General features: G+C 43.5%; 1 protein-coding gene across 1 annotated transcript in view; it reads right to left on the bottom strand.

The window, feature by feature from the left end:
- Positions 1 to 24,815, bottom strand: part of POMGNT1 (protein O-linked mannose N-acetylglucosaminyltransferase 1 (beta 1,2-)) — a 230,324-nt gene that overhangs the window by 114,479 nt on the left and 91,030 nt on the right. Inside the window, exons 10-11 of the mRNA XM_078671701.1 lie at positions 8,328 to 8,403; positions 6,728 to 6,811 (exon numbers count right to left, since the gene is read on the bottom strand). Of these exons, the coding sequence (XP_078527827.1) occupies positions 6,728 to 6,811; positions 8,328 to 8,403 (160 nt within the window). The remainder of the gene's footprint in view (positions 1 to 6,727; positions 6,812 to 8,327; positions 8,404 to 24,815) is intronic.

Genomic DNA, 24,815 nt, shown 5'->3' with positions numbered 1-24,815 from the left:
AAATTGCGAAGCCATATTAACTCGAAATTGTTTTTGTTTGTTTATGGAATATGAAAGTGTTTCGCCCCGTATCCCCGATTTCAATGCATCCCAGACCATTTGCGGGGAGGTAGAGCCGCGATTAAATCCCATATAATCATTTATCCAATTCCCCATATGCTCTATATAGGAGGTATCTGCCAGTAATTTTCGTTCAATATTCCACTGAGTGTGTAAAGACCTTGCTATGCTGGCTATGGGGATTTCGATCAATATGGGGTTATGGTAATAAATTCTTTTAGGGAAGATAACATAGACGAGGCCGTTTATTAATCTAAATGTTACAATAAAATTGTCTAGACGTACAAACTTCTGGTGAGGAGATGAAAAAAAAGTGTAACCCGGAGCACCCATATTTATTGCAAATCCTACATCACCCAGACCAAATTCAGTCATTAAGCCTCTTAAGGCCTTATAGACCTTAACTTTTCTACCAGGATATCCTTCATCTATACTACTATTATAAAGCGAGAACTTTGAACCTTTGAGGCGGGTAAACTCGGGAACCACAGCGCCAATCAACACACCTGATACATCATTGTAATCGTCAGGGTGTGCAGATGGACATAGGCTATGCAAACTATAAAAATATGCGTTATTTAAAAAATGTACCTTAAAAAAAAAAGTAGTCCCTTCGTAGTAGCGCCGGCCGCGACCTGCGTGCTGACGTCAGGAGCGCGGGGAGGAGCGGCGTCCAGGAGCGGCGGACATGGCGCGGGGGACATGGCGCGGGGGAGGAGCGGTGACGACCGGCGGACAGGCGGGAGGAGCGGTGAACTGAGGAGCGCGGGGGAGGAGCGGCGGCTGAGGTAAGGCTCCGGGGGACCCACGGACAATGTCGGGGCAGGCGGGGGTCGGGACAGGCGGGGGACCGGGCGGGGGCCCGGGCTGCTGGACAAAGTCGGTGCGGGCGGGGTTCGGGGAAGCCTGATTGCTCCCGGACAAGTTCGGGACGGGCTGCTAGTCATAAATAAGATCAAATTGTGCCTCCACATGAATGTTAAAATCCCCGCACATTATAAGCGGAGCAGGCCATTCTGCGAGTTCGAAGCTGAGAAAATTTAACAATTCGGGATCATCGACATTTGAACCGTATATGGCATATATTGTCCAGGATTGATCCCCTAACCAAAAATCCGTAATCACCCACCTCCCCCAAGCATCAGTTTTAACAAATACCCATTCCCCTTTTTTTTTTATAATTGCCACTCCTCTAGTTGTTGGGCCTTGTCTGGAGACTCCTACAGTCTCCATCCCCAGGTCCGAAAGTAAGTGTCTTTTATTCCATGCCAGGTGAGTTTCTTGTAAACAAAACAAGTCAATTCTTAAAGTATGAATAATTTGTGCCGCAATTCCTCTCTTTTTCCTGTCATTAAGCCCGCACACATTCCATGAGCATATCCTAAGCCTAGCCATGATCATAATCAAAAATCAAGTATTGTGTCTGAATAGGTCTACAGTAAAATACATTTCTACTAACTATCACACTGAATATTTCTACCATGTCTCCATTTTTAATCTCCAATAGCGTGATACATATCTTATAGTATCGCACTACCCCAAAAAATTCTGCTCTGTACTTGTACTTGCTTGTCCCCCCCCCGCCCACATCCATCCCCCCCACGCCCACCCACGCCTCCCCGGAAACCCTCCCACAAAAGGCACAGGGACAGGTGGGTCCCCAATGGATGATGGTTAGAGAAGTAAGTTGTGCCTACCTCCAATCATAACCGATCCCCCAAACAGCGAATAACTTAAATGGGCGAAAACCGAACATAAAAAAACACTGCTCATGATAATCTTAATGCAGTTATTACTACCTCCCCTGGAAATACATATCTAAGGGGAGTACAGCTCCTCATTGTTATTTATTATCATTCTACCCGTTCTGCCCCTTACCAGTCCCCCCTCTCCCGTGTCATATCAAAAAGAAAAAAACGCTAAACAGTAAAAAGTGGATCACAGGAGTTAATCAGAAAGGAAGGAATACATAGATGGCAAAACTGCACTTCTTTTTTAAGACTAAACAACAAAAATTCCAACATCATTATCACTTCAATGATTGCACTCAGTTATAGTATTGTTATATGGAGTCCAAGAATTCCTTAGCCCTGTTTTCGGTTGCAAAAAATTGGGTTTTCTCTTTATAAACAATTTTAAGCTTGGCTGGATTCAGTAAAAACGCCTGTGCTCCTTTTTTCTGGAAGAGGGGTATAAGCTGCCACATCTGCCATCTCTGCTGTTCTGTCACTTGACAGAAGTCAGGTCGCACGAAAAATTCTGTACCTTTCCCCTTCCGTTTTCGATCAGGTCTAGCTAGATCATAAAGAACTTCTCTCGCAAGAAAGTTGTTCAGGCTTATCATGATTGCCCTTGGTTTTAAATTTGCAGACCCTCTGGGTTCTCTAATGTTGAAAGGAAATCGGTGTGCCCTTTAAATTTCTATATCCCATTGCCATTGGGTTAGCTCGGGGAAGGCTTCAGTAAAGAGATCTATAATAAACTTGCGGGTATTTTTCCCCTCACTTCCCTCGGGAATACCAAGGACACGTAGGTTGTTCCGTCTTGACCTATTCTCTAAATCAACGAGTTTCCAGTCAATGTAATCACGCAAGGATAGTAGGCTGGTGATCTGCGTCTTCTGGTGTGTCATTGCATCTTCCATCGATGAAATTCTTTCTTCAGCCTCCACTACTCTGGATGCAAGATCACTACAGGTCTTAACAACTCTACGGACTGTCTTTTGAAGTCTCCGCACTGCTCCTTGCGTTCTTAAGTTCTCTGATTTAGTATCCTCACGGTGCTGCAGCATAACCTGGTAAATGGTTTCAAGGGTGATATTGGACCCTGTATCTATCTCGCTCCTGCTCTTACTGGTATCATCAGGCTGATCCCCAGGTGGTAATCCCTCAGCATCCGTTGTAACAGGTGAAATTGGAGGGACTTGGGAGTGCATAATTTTACGAACTGTGCCTTCCTCCGACAACCATTCCTCCATCCTTGCTGGTGTACATTCCCTTCCTCGTCCTCTTCCTCCTCATCATGTATAGAGTCTGCCGTGCCAGTAGTGCTACCCAGGCTCCTATCGTCTCTCCACTCATCCTCCCCCTCCAGGCTCCCCACTTCCAGAGCGTTTGAGAGATCTGACATTAAATAGAATTTACCGGCAGAGTCAAGAGAGTCTGTATCTACGGCACATTCTGATAAAATGCCTATCATATCTGAATTTACTATATTCCCTGAATGTCCTGTATTATTTTCATGCAGAATCATCATGCTCACAGATTCACCTTGTACTATGCTAACTGCAGGTAGTAAATTAGACTGTGCCTCATCCAAGATTATGCTACCTACATCAGATGTATGGAGCATCAGTGGTTAAGTTTGCTGCTACTTTTAATCCTTTCTTTGAGATTCCCGGTGTTTGCAGCTTGGCCTTGGGTAAGTTCTTCTTTTTATTAAATATTCCCGGGATTTTCGGGACAGCCCCCTCTGACGAACCACTTTTTACCAAATGAGTCTCTGGTGCAACTGTGCTGGTATTTACAAAACCATTACTCACAGACCTGGTCCTGTTCAGCAATATTTCCTTCTGGGTTCCTTAAATCAGTTTCACTTGCGGCCACTGCTCGAGTTTGTGGTCTTCTCCCTTTAATCGCCATATTTGAATTAGCATTTTTTGGAGGCATCTTCATACACCTCGCGCTCACACTCTGTTTTTCCTGATACCGCTGTGAGCCTCCAATTTTACAACCAACTCTCCCGTCGTGCGAGTAAGTGCTTTCCGCAGAGAAATGTTTGACACTTGAGTGATCGCTGCCGCGTCTTTCCCCTTCCTCGGACCGGGAGAAGCAAGCACCGCCCTACACACCACCTCACTAGCCACACTTGTGAAGCGCTGAGCGGCGGATCGGCAGCTCCAAAACCCGCAGCAGCAGAGCCGTCGAGAAGGAAAGTGCCGGCAAAGACAAATCCAGTCCCCAATCATGCCAGAGTAAGTGTCAGAGGGGTTAAAGCAATGTCGAAAATCCACAAGAAGCACAACCACAAGCCACGCAATTATCACTCGCTGTTTTAGGAGGAAAGGGTCCGAATGGAGGTAAGCCGCATCACCCGCTGCTCACTCAGATGCGCACGCATCTGCCATCTTGCCTAGCAATTTTTTAGGACCTGGCATTCAAGTAGAAGATCCAAAGCAGATTGGAGGGAGGTACGCTACTGGGAAAGAGAGCCTGGGGTATGTGTCAATTGAGGATGGTATTCATGGTTCTGCCAGTACAATGGCAGTGCTGGGTTTGTTTAGAAGCCCTAGGTTGGAGAGGAGTGACAGGGTGGAGGAGTCAGGATTATGGGCTGTTGGATGTAGCAGTCTGAGTTCTTTAGAAGTGTAAGTATAACGTGGGGCATAGTGGCAAGCCCCTAGCTCTGGCCGTTTGCGGACAGGTACAGATGGGCTTACTTTTGTTACACGTTTGGCGCGCCGGCAGCACGTCCACGCTACTCGTAGCATTAAGAGGGCAAGGAGCTCTGACAGACTCCTCCAAGCCACCTGATTGGTTACCCCATAGCCAACCAGGATCGAGAATGGTGCATTCTCCAAAACAGAAAAAGTGTCAAGTTAAAAGGATTTTAAAAAGTGTTTCTAGTACTGCATAACTAAAGAAAAAGCCCAGTTAGGCTAGTGAGCAGCACACATCAAAGCACAGACACAGATGGAGTTATCAGCGTGTCTGCACTACTCAAGGCATTAGGAGGGCAAGGAGCTCTGACAATATCCTCACCCTAGAAACATGATTTGTTAGACCGTTTGCCAACTAGGATCAAGTATGGCGTATTCTCTCAAATAGAAAAGCTTTAAGTTCCTTCATCCAAACCACTGTAGCCTAACCGGAGCCTAAACAACTGCAACACCACAAATGGTCTTGACATCCAGAAAAACCTGCATTCAAACATTAAGTAATCCCAAAGTGTGCCATGAAGCCCACAAAGATGTCTGCTTAGAGTATAAAAGTGTCATCACCCGAATGCTAAGAACAGAATGGTTATTATACAGCGACTAGGTGGAAAGTGCTATTTTCACTGTAGAAGTTGTTATGAATTTTTCTAAAGAGAAAGTCGACTTGTTAGGAAAATACTACAAAGTTCACTCAAAGTTTATTTGTAATCCTTCATTGGTGCGAAGGCAGATTTGTGTTAGTTACAGTGTAAAAGGTGTTCTTATGAAAAAACCTTTCTTGTACTGTGTAGGAAAGTAGACTAGTATTTAAGGTGGACAGGTGTCCACCTTAAAGGATTGGGCCATCACCTTTTAGACGTCAAACAGGGAACACATTTAGCATGTACACCCAGGGCCTCGACCTCCAGAGGTATTCTAAATTCCAAATGGCGAGTCAACTAATACTCACCGGCCTAAGAACTGCTAATACCGGCCTAAGAGATGCTAATGCCAATTTAAACAAGATGTTTGCTGATGTTCGACATAAACAAGTCCATAACTTCCTCTCTGTCAATAAGCTCTCTGTTTGATAAGCATCACTGTCTTTCCTGGCAGTGAATCTAGGACAATCCTGCTCCTAATTATGGAAGCAGCCGAGATACTCCAGTCAGTATCTAACAAACTGAAGTCTTACATCTGCAATAACTCTTTGTTGATGTGATATTCTTTTTAATTAATGTATAAATATCATCTTCCAACTCTTCAGTCTGTAAAGAAGCCCTCTCCTCTTAGAACCTCACTGTGGTACATTTGAGAGCCTCTGCTTCAATCCCTGTTCTTGTTCAACATAACTTTTCTGTCAATGGTAATTTTTTAAATAACAAATGACAAACTGGCCTTTTAGTGTTCTGCTTCATGTTAAGGGACACTGGTCTAAATCCCTCATGCAAGTTCTAACTCTTCAATACGCCTATCCAGGTACAACTAAATCACAAACACTGCTTTATTTTCTTAAAGTAAGCACACTATACAGTCTTCAGCCTTTAAGGTCTGTAGGATTTTTTCCCCCTCTAAACACAGTATGCTTGAAGGAATAATATATTTAAAAAACATCTGCAGTGTGTATTCTCCATTTTTTGTCCTTGCTTTATATTGAAGGTCAGCCCTCAGTCATTCAGATGCTCTGATTGGCGGGCATCTGCTATTTTACACTTTAACCTGTTGGCTTGGGTGGTGTGGGCCTCCAGCTATAGAGATCCCCTACCCCCAATCTGATCTAAAGAGTGAAGGAATTTATATAACAGTTCATTTTTGGTTCCATCCAGAAGCTACAACTGGTTTCAAGTGGTCTTTCAGTTTATTCAAAATTCTATTGGTGTTCATTGTGATGGAAAAGAATGTAGTGCTTCATACCCACTTTGGGCAGCTAACTAAAGCAGTCATCGTTTCACTTTACAACTATGAAGGTCTATGATGAGCTATTGCCCAGTTACAGGATGCTGCTATGTAAATGGCACTTTTTAGCCACCACATGTTTTGTTTTCATATTGCTAAGCGTCATGGTACTATTGCCCAAGTCACGACATGCACTATCTGACACTATAAAACAAATTACATTAATGAAACCGAGCAAGAGATTACACAATGTATTAGTCTCATCAGGAGCTCCAGTGATTGCGTAGCAGATAAGGAACATTAATATAGTGTACTAGAAAAAACAATGATCATCACCAAGAACAAGATATGGCATACCTGGGACACCCGAGCATTTTTAATGCTGATGGGAGTGTGTTGTATTCCCTTTAGTCCAAACAGTTCTACGACATCCATTGGTTCCTGGCACGATAAAAAAACAAAAGAACAGACCATATTTTTATATTTAGAACAGCTATAGTTCATTTGATTTTCATTAACAAATAAGAGAACTGAGAAAGTAGCAAATGTTTTCATCCACCATGTACTTTAACAACATAAATAGACCGTTATGTGTAAATCAAACAGACGAAGATGAGCAAGAGGTCGTGCATGATAACTATGAACTTGCGGGACAGCTTCCTATAACTTTAGGAATAAAAACATTGTGGAGTGATGTGGCTCACTGGTTAGAGGCGGCAGAACCGGAAGCAGAGAACGGACCGGGACCAGGGTTCAATTCCCGACGCGGCAGGGTCGTGGACCAGGGTCAGCGGACTCAATAATTCTCGCCTCGGTGCCTACTCTAACCAGGGATCACACTTGGCAACTCTGGTCATTAGCTTGCCTCATCTCTACAACGCCCCCCACATTCGCCGGGGATGCCTGGTTTCACCTTGGAGATACCCAGTAGGGACCATCTCACAAGGATCCCCAGCGGTCTACAGCGCCACGACGCCTCAGGGCAGCAGTGCGCTTTACAAGACACATACACATACACATATACAAACATTCATAAAGGAGTGGGAAAGTACCTCTCGCTGGGCACAGAGTATTTTATTTAGACTTGTATTTACAATACAGACCAACAAAATAAAAGACAGTTCTTCGAATGGGCTGTTTCAATGTGTGGCTGTTTTCCACTGAATTGTTGTGCTCAGCAGACATCCATTTTGATAAAAAAATTAAAACGAGATTGAAACATGCCACACATAGCCTATGTATAAGGGTGGGGGAAGTTGGCAGAGTACCACTATGGGGAATTCTGCGGAGTTGAACAAAAACACTACGTTCCGTTACTCTGTTCCATCTCATCCCAATTAATAAAACGGAAACCTCACATACCTTTGGTAAAACAACAAGTAATTCTATCTGTACCTGCTAAAATGCATATTGTCATCTCACAAAAGGAAAATACAGCAAGCAGTGAGAGAGGTGATGATTTTGGGGTCCTCCCTAACTTAGCGAGAGAACCAAGCAGATGCCTTGAACACAAAGACCACTCTAGAATGTCGCCCTATAATGCTTTGCTGGGTCTTTGGTGGCATTGTATTTTTGCCCATACCTTTGCTTGGGGTGGTCCTAGGAGGATGGGACCACCACTGAATCGTTTAGCATGATATGCTCGTTGTGTTCAAGGCCTCTGCTTGGTCCTCCCCCATAGGTCAATGTAATGCGTAGTTAACAAATCTCCGCAACCTCCACTAGCGGAACGCAGCTCATTGCCCACAGTTACTTACGAACTGGTTGTGAACCAGTGTCAGGCGATATAAAAAAAAAAATAGGCACCAACTTCTGGACCTTCTTAATGTTTTACTGACTTATTTTCCTTTCAGTGTTAGCACGTGCTATTATCGTTGTGAATTCTTGCATGGTCCAACAATTCACATTAAACCATATAAAAGGTAAATGATAAACAATACAATAAGTTAAACCTCACCTCATAATAGCCATCAATAAAAACAGTAATCATCTGGGGAGTGACACCCTGTGCGGACAGAAGGGAGCGTAGCATCCTATAAAGTAATAATAATGATATCTATTATAAATAAAAATATATTCAATAATGAACTGTTTTGTATTTTATTTATTTGAAATCCGATGAAGTTATGTCCACAAATATAGATTTGAAACTTGGAAAAAAAAACAAAGGATTGGAAAATTAATAAGCACATATTTACTCAGACTCTGCAGATAAATATAGTGGTAAAGAAAATGTAAAAAAACAATTGCCCATGTCTCACGGCTCATGCACAGTCAACAAGGCCATCACATTATATAGAAGATAGTATGTACCTCTTTAACACCTAGGACTGCCAAGCTTTTAACTAGGGTTGGCTACTGGTTTCATGGTAAGAATATAGAGATAGATCAATTGCATTTTTTCTATTTTAATGTTCAAAGTAATGTATTGCTGTATATTTATGTTGGATTTTATGGATGTTCTTTCAAATAAACCTAAGATGTAAGTATTTTTACACATACTACAGTGAATACTACTCTGCTAATTGTGTCCCGCTTAAAAAAACACTTTCTTAGGAGTATCTTGAAACGGCAAGTAGTCTAGTTTAGTTGCTAGCCGGATTCGGCCCTCGAGAGGTCTAAGTCTGGCTTCCAAGGCATATAAAATGACCAAAGAGTGCAATCGTATCCATCTGTGTAAGCTAACACCACATACCCTACATTCATTCTTAGGAAGAATAAAAGGGCAAAAAACAAATAATGTCTAAAGAAGCAGAAAAAAAGAAACATTTGAAAAAACAACTCAAAAAGGTTTATTGCTCATAACATTCATCTTTCGCCTAGGCCCATAAGCCTCGTCTAAGTAAGTTGGTTTAATTGGAACTACTTTCCTGCCACAGGACGACAGCCATATACCTGGGAAATCACTTCAGTAGGTGGCATAAGATGCAAAACAACAACGTAGCACAAATAAGGTATAGGGGTTGGTGTCATAGAACAGCTTTAAAAAAAAAAATCAGTGGTACCATGCGCTATTAATTTTTGATGGACTGCCTTTTAGATTTTTCCCCATTCCGCTTGACAATTTGACAGTCTACTGATGGTGCTCCATATTCAAAGAGATGTTCAACAGTTTAGTTGAGGGTGGCTACTACTTCCTCATGCAAAGATAGATCTGGGCGAAAAGCATTTTAACATACAACATAGTATAATCACTCATACAGAACCAATGCTAGACAGGGAAGCTAGAGTTCCAATTTATATACCAAAGAAACCAAGTATCGGTAAAGCCAACGTGTCTCAGCTGTAAAAGGACAAGGTCCTAGCTTTGCCAATGCTCGTTTTTAATGATGCACAAACAAGCATGTCTTGCAATACTGCAATGGGTTTTCTATTAAAGAAAGCCGTTCATTGATAGCCATGATTACTGCCTATAAGGAGTGAAGCATGGGAACAAGTGCATTGTGAAACATGTGCGCACATGAGTAGAGACTCATGGCCCTCATTTTTAATTTATCAATTGAAAATTGAGATTTTGCGTTCACCCCATTATTATTGGGGGTCCCAGCACTAAAATGAAATATGCCCTTTACAGACAAAAGAGGAACAAACAGATCTCTCTCACCTATTCACCTTTGCTCCGTCAGACAAGGAGCGATTGAAGTCAGATAAACATGTCAGAGAAACTCTAATCTGCAAAAGATGATAAATGATGTCCCACCCCTGTAACCCAAATGTACTATGCACTCCCAAATTTTTTTATTTTACTATTATGTGATTATTTTGCAGTATCACTCTACAAATCATGTGAATTAGTGAGATCTGAATTATTACAACCACCTCAGCAGGTTACACACAAATCAACGTGAACATCAGGGAGGCCATAGTTGCATTTGATCACACATCCCTAATCTACTTGGCTTCTATCTACATGAAGTGTAAAAATGCGGTCAGCCATCTAACTTCTAGGGCTCTACTAGTTTACTAAAACCTACTTATGCCAAACCAGGCACAGTTTTCCTGCATATCGTATGCTGTCATCAAGTCAGCAACTGGAATTCAGTCCTTCAGCGTCTCATCACAGGAATTGGTGCGACATGGAGAAAAGAGTGATCAGTCGCACTCTGCTCCTATTTTGCTACATAAATGTGCATATTTTGCAGAGGCAAACAGAGGCTAGGGAAGCCAATGCTACTTTTTCATTCTTCCATTCCATCCTTTTTAGGTTTCGCCCTGGCCGTAGCACTGCAAAGCAGTGCTCCGCCCAGGGCGAAATCTTATGATCCTACAGTATGGGCTTTGTCCCGCCTCTGTCTTCCATTGGCTAGCTCCATAAATGGAGGATAGCCATTGGAAGACATCGTTGTCAATCACTTTTGCCCGGTCAGAACGCGAATCGTGGGCGTTTGACTCTTTATTAAGTCCCACCCCTTTTTGCCGTGTGTCCCTGGCCGCGCTGTGATTGGCTGCCGGCCCGGGGCACCTCCGTGATGTCATTCCCCGGGCCGCGCTGTGATTGGCTGCCGGCCCGGGACCTGACTAGTTTTTCAAGGAGGGACGTGAGGACCAGTTGTTGTCCTTTCCCCGGTTTGCTTTGTTTCGCAGAAGGTACTGTCCTGCTATGCTGTTTCTATAGGAATGAACTGCTTTCGCTCGGCGTCCTCTGGGTGTGTCACTGTGCGACACCCGCCCCCCCCCTCTGTGTTCAATGACGGCTGCAGCAACGGCGTGGCCACGTCTTAAGACAGCCACAGCCCTGCCGCAGGGCAACTGCAACTTACACAGGGCACTCTCTCGGAGAGGAGGAAGTGGGGACTGCCGACTCCGGTGAGTGTGCTTTATTTTTACCGTATCCTGAAAGAAAGAGGTCCGAAATGTCCTAACAGAGGAGGGTAGGGAAAATCTGATGAGCCGACAGAACAAGGACAGTCTGACAGCACTGCAAAGAGAGATCTGATTTATTGCCTCAGTGAACAGCGGGATTTCCATGAAAATCCTTGTTGTTGTTTCAAACATGGTGATTATATCTCACCAGGGCGGCGCGTTGTGTTCATTCACGACGCCTTTACATTTGCAGAGGCCACCTGTTGCTCAGGCAGTACATGCGATACAAGTGTACCCGATAACCTTGTGTTGTTTACAGTGTAACTGTCGAGCTTCGATGTTGGTTGTTGTTTTTAATATAAATATATTAGTGAAGCCTCTGAGGTTTATATCATCCAGATTCGACACTTCATTCTACAGTTTCTCGATTTCTGATTTTTGTGTAGCGCCGACAGAATCCAAAGACGATGTCAGAGCGCTTTATAGTGACCAAGGTTCTACGGTATTAGGTTTTTAAGTCCACGTCATTGCATCAAAGCTGGCCCTTTCATGTCACTTGGTACGAACTGGTATGAGCATATATCATTGCACAAAGATTCTTAAAATTCAATTTTTAGTGTCTAGGTTCTAGTTTGTTCAATGCCATGTTTTTTTGCGAGTCCAGCGTGGGATGCTATTTTGTGTAATATTTCAGCAGCTGGTGCTCGGTTTTCTTTAAGACGAATAGTAACAAAAACTGTGACCGCCTCAATTAAAGGGAAGTGCTCACTCATATGAGCGGAGTGAGTATTCATCACCTACATAGACTCTTAATTAACGCCGACAGGTCGCAGTGCAGTGATGAGAACAGCTTCTAAACCAGCAGCAGCAAGCGTATGCTTATGTCTGTGCCAAGCAAACTGATCAGTTTAGGGAACGCTGCAAAAATATCAACAGCAGAATGTTATGGTGGATGTCAGTCGTCTGACAAAGGAGGCTTGAGGGGTTCCGTTGTTAAGCGCTCCTCTCTGTTCACGTTCACGTGATAGACAGCGCGCTTCTCCTGGTTAACTTACAGACACAACTATCGAACTGTAACAGCGAGCCTATGCTTTAAATTTATACTGCAAGACTGAACAGATTTTTCTGCTGTGCAAAAGGCTGATCCTGTGCGTCACCTTCTGCTACCCCTAGCCGCATAGGGTTGCAATGTTTGTTTTGTTATGGAAAGTGGCTGTCGCCAGCGTCGGACAAGCACAAAAAATAGTCCCGGAAACCAAAATAAAAGTGGCTTCTGTTAGCGAAGCAGATAGCTAAACTATCAATTTTCCTCCCTTGTCATCCTAAGCACGTTTTGTGTTGTGAGTTTTCTGGATAAAGAGGCTGTGCTTATATTTTTCATCCTCTCACTCTCCTTTAGTGGTTACACACTTCTACTTGTTCGCCAGTGACCTTAGTATTCAGATGGCCTTGACTTACCACATTGGTTCACATATTATTCTCTAATTACCAATTTGACTCAGTCCACTGCCCCAAAGTGGATGTTTTTCACGTTTTTAATGTCTCCTTAAGGTACCCTGTCACTCTGAGACCAAAGATGATACGTGTAAATCCGTGAATGTCCTTGCAGTACAGTCAAGTTTGTTGAGCCTTACTTTTACCCAGCTGTTTGCTCCTTTTATGTCAGGCAGTATAGAACCCCACTTGGTCCCTTTCCATGTTCTACAAAGACCATTGTATTCGAAATGGTGTCTGCTTCATAGGCAGCCATCGAGAGACTCTGTTAGCTAGATGGCTCACTGAACAGCTATCTACAAAATCCTGCCTTGCCTTACACCACGCCACACATTGGAAATGTGCACTTCTATTTGGTGTCGCATTAAATTAGATCGACAAAGCTAGTCCTCAGTTGATACACTCAACCCTATGAAAGACATCACAATTTAGTCAAGTTTGTCGATTCTTACCAAGGGAAGTTGTGCAGAATTCTGTGGGTAAAGGGTGACTAGCAAGCAAGATCTTGGGCATACTGTTTTTATTTTTTTTAATTTACCCACCTCTCAGTAGCGATCTTGTTAACTTATTGAAGGCCAAAGGTGATTTTGATATCCGTGTATAGATTTATAATCGGTCAGTTTTTAGTTAAAATAATTTGTGCTAGAGAGTCTCTTTTTCATCCTCTCCTGATGCATGCAAATAGTTTTCTTGGCTGCACAGATCATAAAAGAAACTTTTTTTCACACCACAATAAGGGACTTTGGCCGAAGGATTGCTTCAGTAAAAATTTGTAGTGACTGATGCATGATAGGTGCACTAGGGCAGGACCACGTTAAAACTGGACAAGTTGTAAAGGTACACATGGGAACAGGGAAATGCCGTATTTTTCTCCAAGAGCTTTTAAAGAGCTTTTGGGGAAAATTGCTGTAAGGAGCGTATTCTAAGCACCCATGGCTTGTATTATGATGAGACAAAACGTAGGCAATCAAAACATGACTTTACAGGGTCATTTCAGGCTTCTGCAAGACTTTTGGGACAATGTTTACAAATGGGCATTTTAAAACTATTTGGACCAACACAATAGATCAAAACTCAATAAGGTTTTGAGACAGTTTTGCAGAGGGTTTAGGCCCCCCCCAAGGAATTTATTTGTGAACATAAGTGGTAATCTGAACTTTTTAATGCACACTTTTGCCCATAGTATGAGGCAAAGCATAATGCAATTCTTAAGTGGGATTTGGGAATCTACAGTATGAAATTTCTGGGAACCATTATGGCAAGTGAATCATTTTAAAATCACATCATGACATTAACCTTGGCAATAACTACACATCGTTTTAAAGTAATACCACAGGGGGCTGCGAGTTAAAGGATTAAAAATTCTCTCCAAGCCAATGCTAACTTTTTTTTAGCTAACAGAATGTTGCATTTTGAGTGTTAGTTGGGTGTTTTTTTCCCTTTCCGAGTAGGTGCTAATAATTCCTAGTATGCAAAATCTGATTAGCTATACCGGGGTTCTCCAACCTTTTGTGTAGTGAGAGCTACTTCTGATCTGGGAAAATCATTGTGAGCTACTGAAGGTCAAGCCACTCCACGGTGTTACCAGACACCCCCAATTTCATTGAATCTATGCCTAATGTCCATGTAGCCAAAGACTAGGGTTTGAGGAAAATACTTTTACTAGGGGTACTATAACAGGGCTGCCATATTTGTCAGTGAGTGCGTGGTCTTTGGGGGATGCATGAACATGCGAACATATGAATCAAATATATGTGTATGGGTTATACCGGGGTTCTCCAACCTTTTGTGTAGTGAGAGCTACTTCTGATCTGGGAAAATCATTGTGAGCTACTGAAGGTCAAGCCACTCCACGGTGTTACCAGACACCCCCAATTTCATTGAATCTATGCCTAATGTCCATGTAGCCAAAGACTAGGGTTTGAGGAAAATACTTTTACTAGGGGTACTATAACAGGGCTGCCATATTTGTCAGTGAGTGCGTGGTCTTGGGGGGATGCATGAACATGCGAACATATGAATCAAATATATGTGTATGGGTTACTGAGAGTCTGTGTTGTATGCACTAGTGGCCCAGGACATACCTTTCGCCATATATGGCACTGTTACATATGTATAACACAATCATACAACCAATGTTTTGAATGGGAGAATTTTAAAGTGTATTAAAATGTTCTGCAAAATTTTTTCATAATATAGAACATTTTTCTACACTTTCTGTCACTAAAAAATATAGTTATAAATATGACACTGTGTCTACCAGCCACTTGGAGTAAGATGCCTGCTGTGTGTAAATGAGACACTTTGAAATGGGAAAAAATGAAACTGAAGAGTTAACTTGTATATATTGGTTCCATAAACTCATCAATTACATTTTCTTCCATTTCGAAGTGTTGCATTTACAAACAGTAGACTCTTGCACACAGCAGCCTGCAGACATGGTGCTGCATTTATACCAGATAAATACAGCAATTTGTTTAAATTGAATGTATTTAAAGTGAAGAAACATGCATCCTGAAATATTAAGATGTAATTGGCTAAATTGAAAGTGGAGAAAAACATTGTCTCAATGTTTCATAGAAATATTTGTATCCACTTTTAATTTCTCCCATTTGCAACACTTTGAAATGGAATACAATTAAAATGAAGAGTTAACTTAATATTAAGTTAACTTTTCATTGTTATTTTCTCCTGAGTTGACAAGGACTTTTATTTAAGATTTAAATACTTCAGTGATTCAGTTCATCACCTCTGTGCCCTGGGTCATAAATATGTCTCCAGCACTGCTCATCATCAGGCCTTTCTGTCTGCAGCCTGAAGGTAGCAATGTAAAATAAACACAAGCTACCCTTAAGTTTAAAAGTACAATTTGACCCTATATTTATTTACAAATGAACTCAAGGCTGTGAGCAATTCCTAAGGTGTCTATGAGCTAGTGGTAGCTCGTGATCGACTGGTTGGAGTCACCTGCTTTCCCAGTATCACTGACAGAAGTAACTTTGGTTTTCTTTAGTTGCAAGTTGAACATTTTAGAGCAAACTAGAAAGTTACACTGGTCAACACTGTAAAGGATTTAAATTGTGGAGTTTTTGAGTTAAAATGTAAATTTATCGTTTTTATTTCATAATTTCCAAGCCAGAAAATAATTTAAATTGAACAGAAATTGGACTTTTCAGATTTGGCATGGATCCTGCTTGAATACATAAAAATACAGGGGGGCTCTTGCATGTGTGTGGGGGGCTCTTGCGTGTGTGTGTGTGTGTGGGGCGCTTGCGTGTGTGTGGGGCGCTTGCGTGTGTGTGTGGCGGGGCTCTTGCGTGTGTGTGGGGGGCAGTTGTGTGGTGTGTGTGGGGGGCTCTTGTGTGGTATGTGTGTGGGCCTCGTGTGTGTGTGTGTGTGTGTGTGTGTGGGGGGGGGCACTTGTGTGTGTGTGGGGCTCTTGTGTTGGTGTGTGTGTGCAAATGCAATATGTCTCGCATTTGCGACAGAGTAAGCTATTGGCATTGTAAATGACAATGCCATTTATTTATCTGTTTTCAAAACCAACACATAAATAAAATGTTTGTCATTTACAATGCCAATAGCTCTAACTTTTCCGAAGGCGAAACCGTTGCATTGTAAATGCTTGTTCATTCTTCCATTCAAGATTGACATCTACAAGGACACCTTCCTTTCAAGTTGCAATACAATAAGTGTACCACAGAAGTGGAAAGACTTTTTAATTTGAACAACGTCAAAAAACTTGGTAGTTTCTAAAATCAAACCCATGGTGATGAAGCACACATTTGTTAGTTTTACCATGCAAACAGTCTGCGTTTCTAGGCCATACACCTTTTACACTCATTATAGAATGTTAAATGCAGTCATGTACGTAATCTGTATTACTATATGACAGATATACAACACACAACATCCTGCCTTTTGCGACTATCATTGTAACTGGCAATCATTTGCTGCTGCCTTGTATGCAAGCTGAAGATTTTGGCAACCAATAAACAAGAAGACTGTAACTTCAGAGTTCTGCATTGATATCCTATTGAAGGAAAAGCAAGTTCGGAAAAAGAGTTCAGTACTTTAACTTACAAGACCAATCACCAAGAGTTAAGGTGAGTGGTGGGCAAAGACCATGGCAGCACCAGCAGTACACCACCAGCAACACAAGGGTGGCCAGGTGCAGTGTGCAAATAAGCATTTGTGGCCCAATAGGTTTTAATAGAGATCGTCATTGTGTAAAGTGACTGCAGGCTCTGGCTAGGAAGCCATTCGGGCTGAACCACAAACAGGGCTCAGGCCTTATGGTGCTCAGGAAGAAGGAGATACCTTAGTCCTCTTCTCCAAGGCACAGGGGTGCCTGGTGCAGAGATGTCTTTAGGCGTCTGTATTTTAGGGCTCGCCTAAGCAGCGTGCATGCGCTCCATAGGAGGGGACCTTTTGCAATCGATCAGCATTCTGGCTAAAAGTGTGCACGTTTTGCATTGCAAGGCGTGCACGTTTGGCATTTCCCTTGCGGGAGCACGCATCGGCACCATCTGTTTGTAATTATCTTGAAAACAGATGGTGCCCCTGCTCCCTCCAGCAAGGGAAACGCTGTGTGTCTGGTCCACGCAACGCGTCCTGTGGTCACTTGAGACGTTTTATTTTCTTTCTATTCAAATTTAACTTTATTGTTTCCCACTTACGGCTCTGCCTCTCCAGCCCTTTCTCCTCGCTGCGGAGCTTTCCTGACAGCGCCTTGTATTAACTTAGCCATTCTCCTAGTGCCTAGAGACACCTTTGTTTTTTAATGCGTTGTCTAAATGAATGTTAGATTCATCCATTCCCTCATTGGACCGTTGTCCCAGTCTCACCACTGGACTTTTACTTCAGTGTTACATTTGGGGTTCATCAGTGTCCGCAACCATAACTTTTACCGCCACAGCTATAGAATACCCATGCCGCTAGTTAGCCCTCTGAGGATGAACCCTGCGAGGGCCTGTCCCCGGCCAGGCTGCTCCGAGACGCCGCAGTTTTTGCAAACCTTAGCTTCTTTCCAAATTGTTTTTCTGGTCCTGTGTGTTTTTACTACAGTGTACAGTGTTTTTGATGAGGGTATTCAATTAGTTGCCACCACACTTTTTACTAGTGCTGTGGGTAATTTTAAGGCTAAACACCACATGCATGTGATATACTGCGAAACTTTACACGCTAATCGTTTTGAGGCGATGTTGGCATTTTCCTTATGTATTGGTTGTCTGGTAAACAGCACAACAGGATATTCCGTCTAAAAAGTGTTGTTTGTCAGCAGGCTTGGGAGTAGGAGAACCCTCCCCCCCCTCAATAATTCTCAGGCCCCCTGCACTCAAATTCACACAAATATGTATTTTTAAGTTATTTAGGTTTGTGTGCAGGATGTTAAAAAGCTCCAAAACTTTGCGTGTTACACTTCGCCGGTGCCAATGTGGCTGGTAATAGTAACATTCATTAGCACAGCAGTGCCTCGATACATAGGTAGATATGTAGATGTGTTTCCTGCCCCATAATTTAGGCCTGCTCCGCCCTATGCCAGGTGTTGATGCTAGGTGCGTGAGGTTATTTTCGCTGGGGATGCTGATGCAAGGTATGCTGGGTCGTCATACCTAATGTGTTACGTTAAGCTTAATGCCTGCTGCCGAGGATTAATACCGGTGTTTGCCCTGCAATATTGACCCTGTGTTTCATGCCATTTGTAACGCTTTGTTTTTATTTCAGCCATGGACTCACGGACTTTTGTCCCATTTCCCATGTACATAATCCCCCTTGCAGTCATTGTCCTGGCGCCAGTTCGCGCCCGTTTGTGATTACTGCTATTATTGTGTTTTTACCTTTGCAGGTTGGAAACAATACACAATTTATTCTTTTTCCAACCAAAAGCAGTGTCGTGTCTCTGTTGTGGTGTGCCTGGTGTGTCGTCTGTGGGTACTGCGTGAATGCTTTACACATGTCCTCTGAAGTTTGGCCTGCCCGCTCTGCTCCTTGCTACCCCCTGTAGAATTGGTAACCCCATTTCTGACACCGGTCAATAGGTTAATGCGCATACGGGAGAGAGCTAAGCATGCACTCGGACGCTCAGGGTCTGGAACATTGTGGGCTGCCTGAAACTGAATTCCTTCAGCAGCTGGTAACGTATATCAGTGGGTTAATGGGCATACTGCAGAGCTCAGCTTGCAACCTTAAAGGAAGGGACTGGCTGAGCCTTTCATCCTTCCTTAGTGCCACTAAGCTGGACAAATCCCTGCGCCTAATAATCATCAAGGCAGTACAGCTTTTCCTCTGCACTAGTAACTTAAGAAATGGTAGTGTTACATTTTTTATTTATTTGGGATATTGGTTTTGCACAACGTTCACTCCCATGGGTGTCTTGGCGCTGTGTAGATTCTTACTGGCTCATTTTATGCACACACTTTAGAACGGTCTGGCACAGGGCTGAAGCAGCGAGGTTTCCGTTCTGATAGTATGACACCGGCGTTAAGTTGTGTCTGCACTCATATTATAAGAAGGTTTCAAATGGCGTCACAAATCCAGTACGTCACCAAGCACACTTCAATAGCTACAGAATAAACCACAGAAATCTGTCTGTTTGTCAGACTGTTTAAGCTTTGTGACATGTAAAGTCAAGGGGTTCCAAACTGTAGAAGTCCGACTTTAGTGTCAGTGCTTGGCTCGGGAGAAAGCAATGGTGAATTATTGACAGCCTCTTGGAGTATGTAGCCTCAACCTGCGCTGTGACAGCCAGTCACGTGACGGTTATTTGATTACTAAATAGAGGTAAGAAGTGGAAGGGGATGGTGGGGCCAAGGCCTTCTTGGGTGTGTGTGACACTGATGGTAAGATCAGGGCTTTAAGTGGGATAAAAAAAACTGGAGGGTCTCGCAAAGGGGCATGGCCAATGTACTTAAGGGCGTGGCTTAAAACATGTAAGCTCGAAATCTGTGCTTAGCATAGTGTGACGCCTGACTTGTATTTTGATGGGTCTGTCATTGCATCTAGATAGATGATACAACAAGTAGCATACCTACAACAAGTCAGTTCGATTGGCTTTGTTAATGGTTGTTAGTTGCATGTGACAGCACAAAAAATGTTGCGGCTCCTGAGTTTCAAAAAGAGAAGGGAAATACAGAGAGAAAATGACTCTTTAAAGGATTTCCCTTCTCCTACAACGCTCACCCGACATGACGTCATGCCATAACTTGTCCACTAGTGAGAAGTGAGCAGTGTGAAAATGCGCACATCGATGTGCGAGCTGTCACTGCAGTCCGGAACAAAATGGACTGACTGCACCAGGGCACAAACCAGAGCCCGATAGAGACGAGTTTCGAGGCCCCTTTAAACAAACATTGGCATAGCCAATAGGTCTCGCCTTTGGGACCTTATAAGTGTTTAGTTATCCAGCACAATATCCTTGGTGCAACAACATCAACTGTTGCATGGCTAAACACAAAGGGATAAGTGAGATAAGTACAATATGTGTACTCTTCTGCAGCGTTGTCAGAATAAAATCATAACTCTGTGCAAATTTGCAAGCTATTTATGTGTGGGTAAAGTGTGATGTTTCACAGCACAATGTTTATGAACTTGAAAGTCTTGGAGAGTGTTTTTTTTTTTAATACTCAACTCATGGAATAGTTACTTATTGTGGGTCTTTGGAAATGACAAAGATAACATTTGGAATGTAGGTGTAATGACATTACAATGAAAAGTCATAGCACTAAATGTACAATGTATATATTAAAATGTAATCCGGAATGGCAAGCTCAAAACACATAGGTCAGCAGAAGAGGATGTCGCTAAGTCATCCAGCACACATCACTTTCCATCATTCCATAGGTAACATTGTGTCCTGATAAATATAGAAATTTAATTCAATAGCCAGGGACTACACTGTAAGTAAGTGTGACGCGGGGGACCCGGACGCGGGCCCCCCTGGCCTACCTTTTCATGTGTCTCCTCTGTTGTTTCAGCATACCGACACCTGGAAAACCGCGGATGTGGTCAGCTGCCTTCCGGTGATGGACTGCGAGGAACCCTGTACCTTTAAATGGGCGGCAGCAGAGCAGGAATCTGTCCAAGGCCGCTCCTTAAATACCGGCCCGGCCCCTGGACAGGTGTGTGTTACACCTGGAGGCGGAGAGTGGAGACTGGAGAGCGAGGACGGAGCGGAGTGGCGAAGGAGTGAAGACGGAGAGGAGTGGTGGCGGATCGACGACGAAGACGGGAGAAAGTCGAGCCAGGACGGAGGAGAGTGGAAGAGAACCAAGGACGGGGCGGAGAAAGGAAGAAACACCGACCCAAGCGGGACGAGGCGGGACCAGGACGGACCCAGAGCGGAGAACGGAGGAGACCGCCCTACTGAGGAGCTAGACTGCAGCGACACGCCAGGAGGCCACCGAGAAGGCGCATCGCCCAGCCACGCTTCCCGGGAAGTGTGGCTAGGACAGGTACGGTCCCGCTTCCTGGGCTGGGCTGGACGTACTCTGGGTAAACCTCCGTGACCCTAGGGGACAGCGTTAATTCTATCCCCCTCGGGACTGTTTCTTTGTTCCCTCACCGTCCGGCACTTACCGAGGGGTAGATAACTGCACGTGTGTTTCCCTCACATCCCCTTCCTCCCACTGAGTGTGTTGGGACAACCGAGTAACTCTGATTTCCTTTCCTTTGTTGCACGTCGGGCGGAACTCCACCCGGAATCGTCCTGGCCACGGCGGAAGCACGGACTACAACGCCCAGCAGGCACCGGGAGACAAGGAGGCGGAGCGGAGTGCGAAAGGCGGCGGAGGAAGCGGCAAACCCTCTACCGTTTTACCGGATACCTGCTATAAAAAGGAGACTGTACACCGGAATAAAACCCGCTCTTCCCAAAACCCCAGTGTCTCTTGATTTATTCGACAGACAAACCGACAGACAAGCTGAAACCCCACAGTAAGTAACTTTATTAACTGTGCGATTACTTAAAATCTTTACAGTATAAAACACATAAACACCCCCCACCTATGGTACCCTTCCCCCAAAAAAACAACAATGTTCAGCTTTAAAATAGCACCGTGGCTACGCAGGCTCTATTTACTACTTTGTGTCCGTTAAAACTTCAATTAAAAGATTTTTTTTGGGATTTTTTTTTGGAATTAAAATGATGAGTTAGCACCGTTTCGCATCTTTGCACCTCCAAGGATCAAATAGTTGTATAAGAGTCCAACAGGGTTGTTCTCTCCATAATGCTAATTGTCATTAAGATAAATTCTTAACAAGCCCCCTATCCGGCCCCAAATTGGATTTCTGATTCCAGTGGCCTTGCAAGAAATCCCTAAATTAGGTGACGACTAACAGGGTTAGGGCACCAGATAACTTTCATTGCAGAATGACAGGACCCCTGAGTTCTGTGGCCTTTTGATGGAAATCAAGTGCAATTCTAACTTGAAGGATAAACTTGCCAAACCTGGCAAGTAAACAAGTTGTGGTTTCTGAGAAGCACCAGTCCAAAGCCTCTCTGCAAGTTCTGAAGCCCTAGTTCCTTAGGGCCGGGCGCAGCAGACGATGATGATCGCTGGCCAGCTTTGAACAGCAGCATAAAAGGTGTAGCCAATATTCTCTGTGGTAGTTGCATAACCGGCAGGAGATGGTACTGTCAGATCGTGTCCATTTTGGGTTAAAATCCAAAATCTTAAGGGCCAGGAGGCGCAAACACAGAATTTTCTTTCTTGCTTGAGTTGAAAGTGAATCTTGCAAATATGGTTGCAATTTGCCAGGAGTATATGACTTGTCCAGAGCCAATGTGAGAGGGTTGTACCAGAGTGATGAGCGATCCAGTTCAAACGAGATGGTCTGGACTTGGCGCTTTACAGCTTGGGCCCAGGCAGAATAAGGAATTTCCTGAAGGGGCATGCTCTTTCCCTCGATTTTCAATAGGTCTATTGCTTGTTCCAACTTGGAGTGCCATGGGGAGCCCGCTACTCTGAAAATAATTTTTAGAAAGTGTTTAAGATGGTTTTCAGGGGCTTTCAGTACTCTGATGTAATGTTTTATTAGGTCCCCCTGTAGTACCAACTCCGGGCAGTTCAAACCTATTTCCAGCCTTAGCCTGGTATTCCTTGCTTGTCTATGAGTTTGTAGCACAGTCTTCTAAGCTTCCATCTGGGCCGCATTGATGACTTTCTCAAGTGCTCCTGGGAAGGCTAAGTGACCATACATGATAGCGGGAATCAGTTTTGCCCTAAGTACAGTCAACATGGGTTCTATTGATGGACTAACTAGGCGATGGCTTAGACGTCTGAAAGACAGGATTATTTTGTTAATTCTCGGTGTTAACTCCTTTATGTGTTTGACTGCAGTGGCCCTCTCAGACACCCATACCCCCAGATAATTGTAGGATGTGGCTGTCCTGATTCGGTGCTCACCCAAAGACCATGTTGCTTGTTTTTTGTGGGGGTATTTACCAAAGATTACTATCTTGGTCTTGCTCTCATTAATCCGTAGGCTATTTTCCTTGTTGTATATTGCAAGACTATTTAATGCTCTTTGGAGCCCCACCCTGGTGTGGTCCATGACCACCGTATCGTCCGCATACTGGAGAGTTCCCAGGGCCAACTTCCCCAAACTCGGAGGAACTAAGTTGGCGTCTTTACCCAGGGACTATACAATCAAGGTAACGGGTACATACATCAATTTCATTACAAGACAAGGAGGCTACATCATGCATTAATCCTTTAATGCCAACTCACAACAGCCGCTTACATCACAAAGGTAAAACAAAGAATTAGATGACATCACGTCAACAATATAAGGCATGAGCAGGAGTAGAGCTGCCTCTTTTAAATGCGGCTCACAACAGATGCGCTCTTCCTAACCAGCTGTTTCCTACCTTTCGAGCACAATATCCATGCCTTTTGACTCATTATCACTACCCAAATTAATACAGAGTTAATACAGAACTTTGCTTAGCTTAGATTAGGTTCATAAATAAAAATAAATAAAAAAGGGGTGATTTATAATCTTACTTAATTATTATCATTAACACCTCTTTATTGTTATTTAATTATTTAGTTATTATAAATATTTAATCCGAATTTAAATTCATAATAAAAGAGATAACTCTCTTAACACCTCAACTTATATAACTTTACTTACCTACTATGTCTGATTTAGAGTCAGATGACGCTGTGGCAAGCCCGCCCAATCATAAACAGCGATGCTTTCAAATCTTTCCTTCAAAAGGAAATGAGGTCCTGCATGTTAGATACATTGCGTGAGGTAATCTCTAACAAAAGGTCCCTTTTTCTTGATGACAACACTTCCGATCCGGAAGCTGAACACTCTAAGGCTAATAAAAAAATGAAACATTGCCTAAGCACTGATGGAGGTCGCGCTACCTCAAATGAGATGGGAGGTCCAAACACCTCAAAAGGCATGGGAGGCCAAAGCACCCCAAAAGGTAAGGTTGCCCCTCGCGGCACGCATGGTTTGGGTGCCCCTAGCGGCACGAATTTGCTGGGCGCCCTCAGCGGCGCAACTATTGTCAGTGCTCGTGTCGATCCCAGCTCTGAAGAAGACGAGTTCTTCGACGATCCCGACGACGAATTCGTCCTGGATCTTGATGAGCAAGACACTGATGACTGGGACCTTAACACCTTCTCAGAGGCGAATTCCTCCCCCTCGTTGAAGGACGCGATCCTCGACCCTCTTGGTGAGGAAATGTTCTCCCCAAAAAACATCTCCCACCCTAACAGTAAAAAGTGGTATGCACACGATCACGTAGCTAAATTCGTGACCAAATGGCTGTGGAACTCTCTAGAAAGAGAATCGCGTAACACCATGAGGTCCGAGTGTCCTCGCCCATTCATAGAGGGTAAAGTCTGTCAAACACCTAACTTAGACCCCGACCTGATTAAGTTCTTGTTCAAATTGGGCAAGGATCCAATAAAAGGCCTGGAAAGAGCTCTTAAAGCCTGTCAAGATCGTCTTCTTGACCTACTAGGCCCCCTTACTAGGATCCTCGACCTTGCTGAGGAATCGCAGATTTCCAACACACCCTTGGATATAAACCTAATAAAAGGTTGGAGCCAGAGAGCCATAGTACTCCTTGGGAATGCTAATTCCTCCCTCAATATTGAAAGGAGGAAATCTGTGCTTATTTGAATCA

This window comes from Lissotriton helveticus, chromosome 1_2, assembly GCF_964261635.1.
Source record: "Lissotriton helveticus chromosome 1_2, aLisHel1.1, whole genome shotgun sequence".
NCBI classification, from domain to species: domain Eukaryota; kingdom Metazoa; phylum Chordata; class Amphibia; order Caudata; family Salamandridae; genus Lissotriton; species Lissotriton helveticus.
Note: the sequence above shows the minus strand (reverse complement) of the source record. Positions and strands in the feature narration are given on the sequence as shown.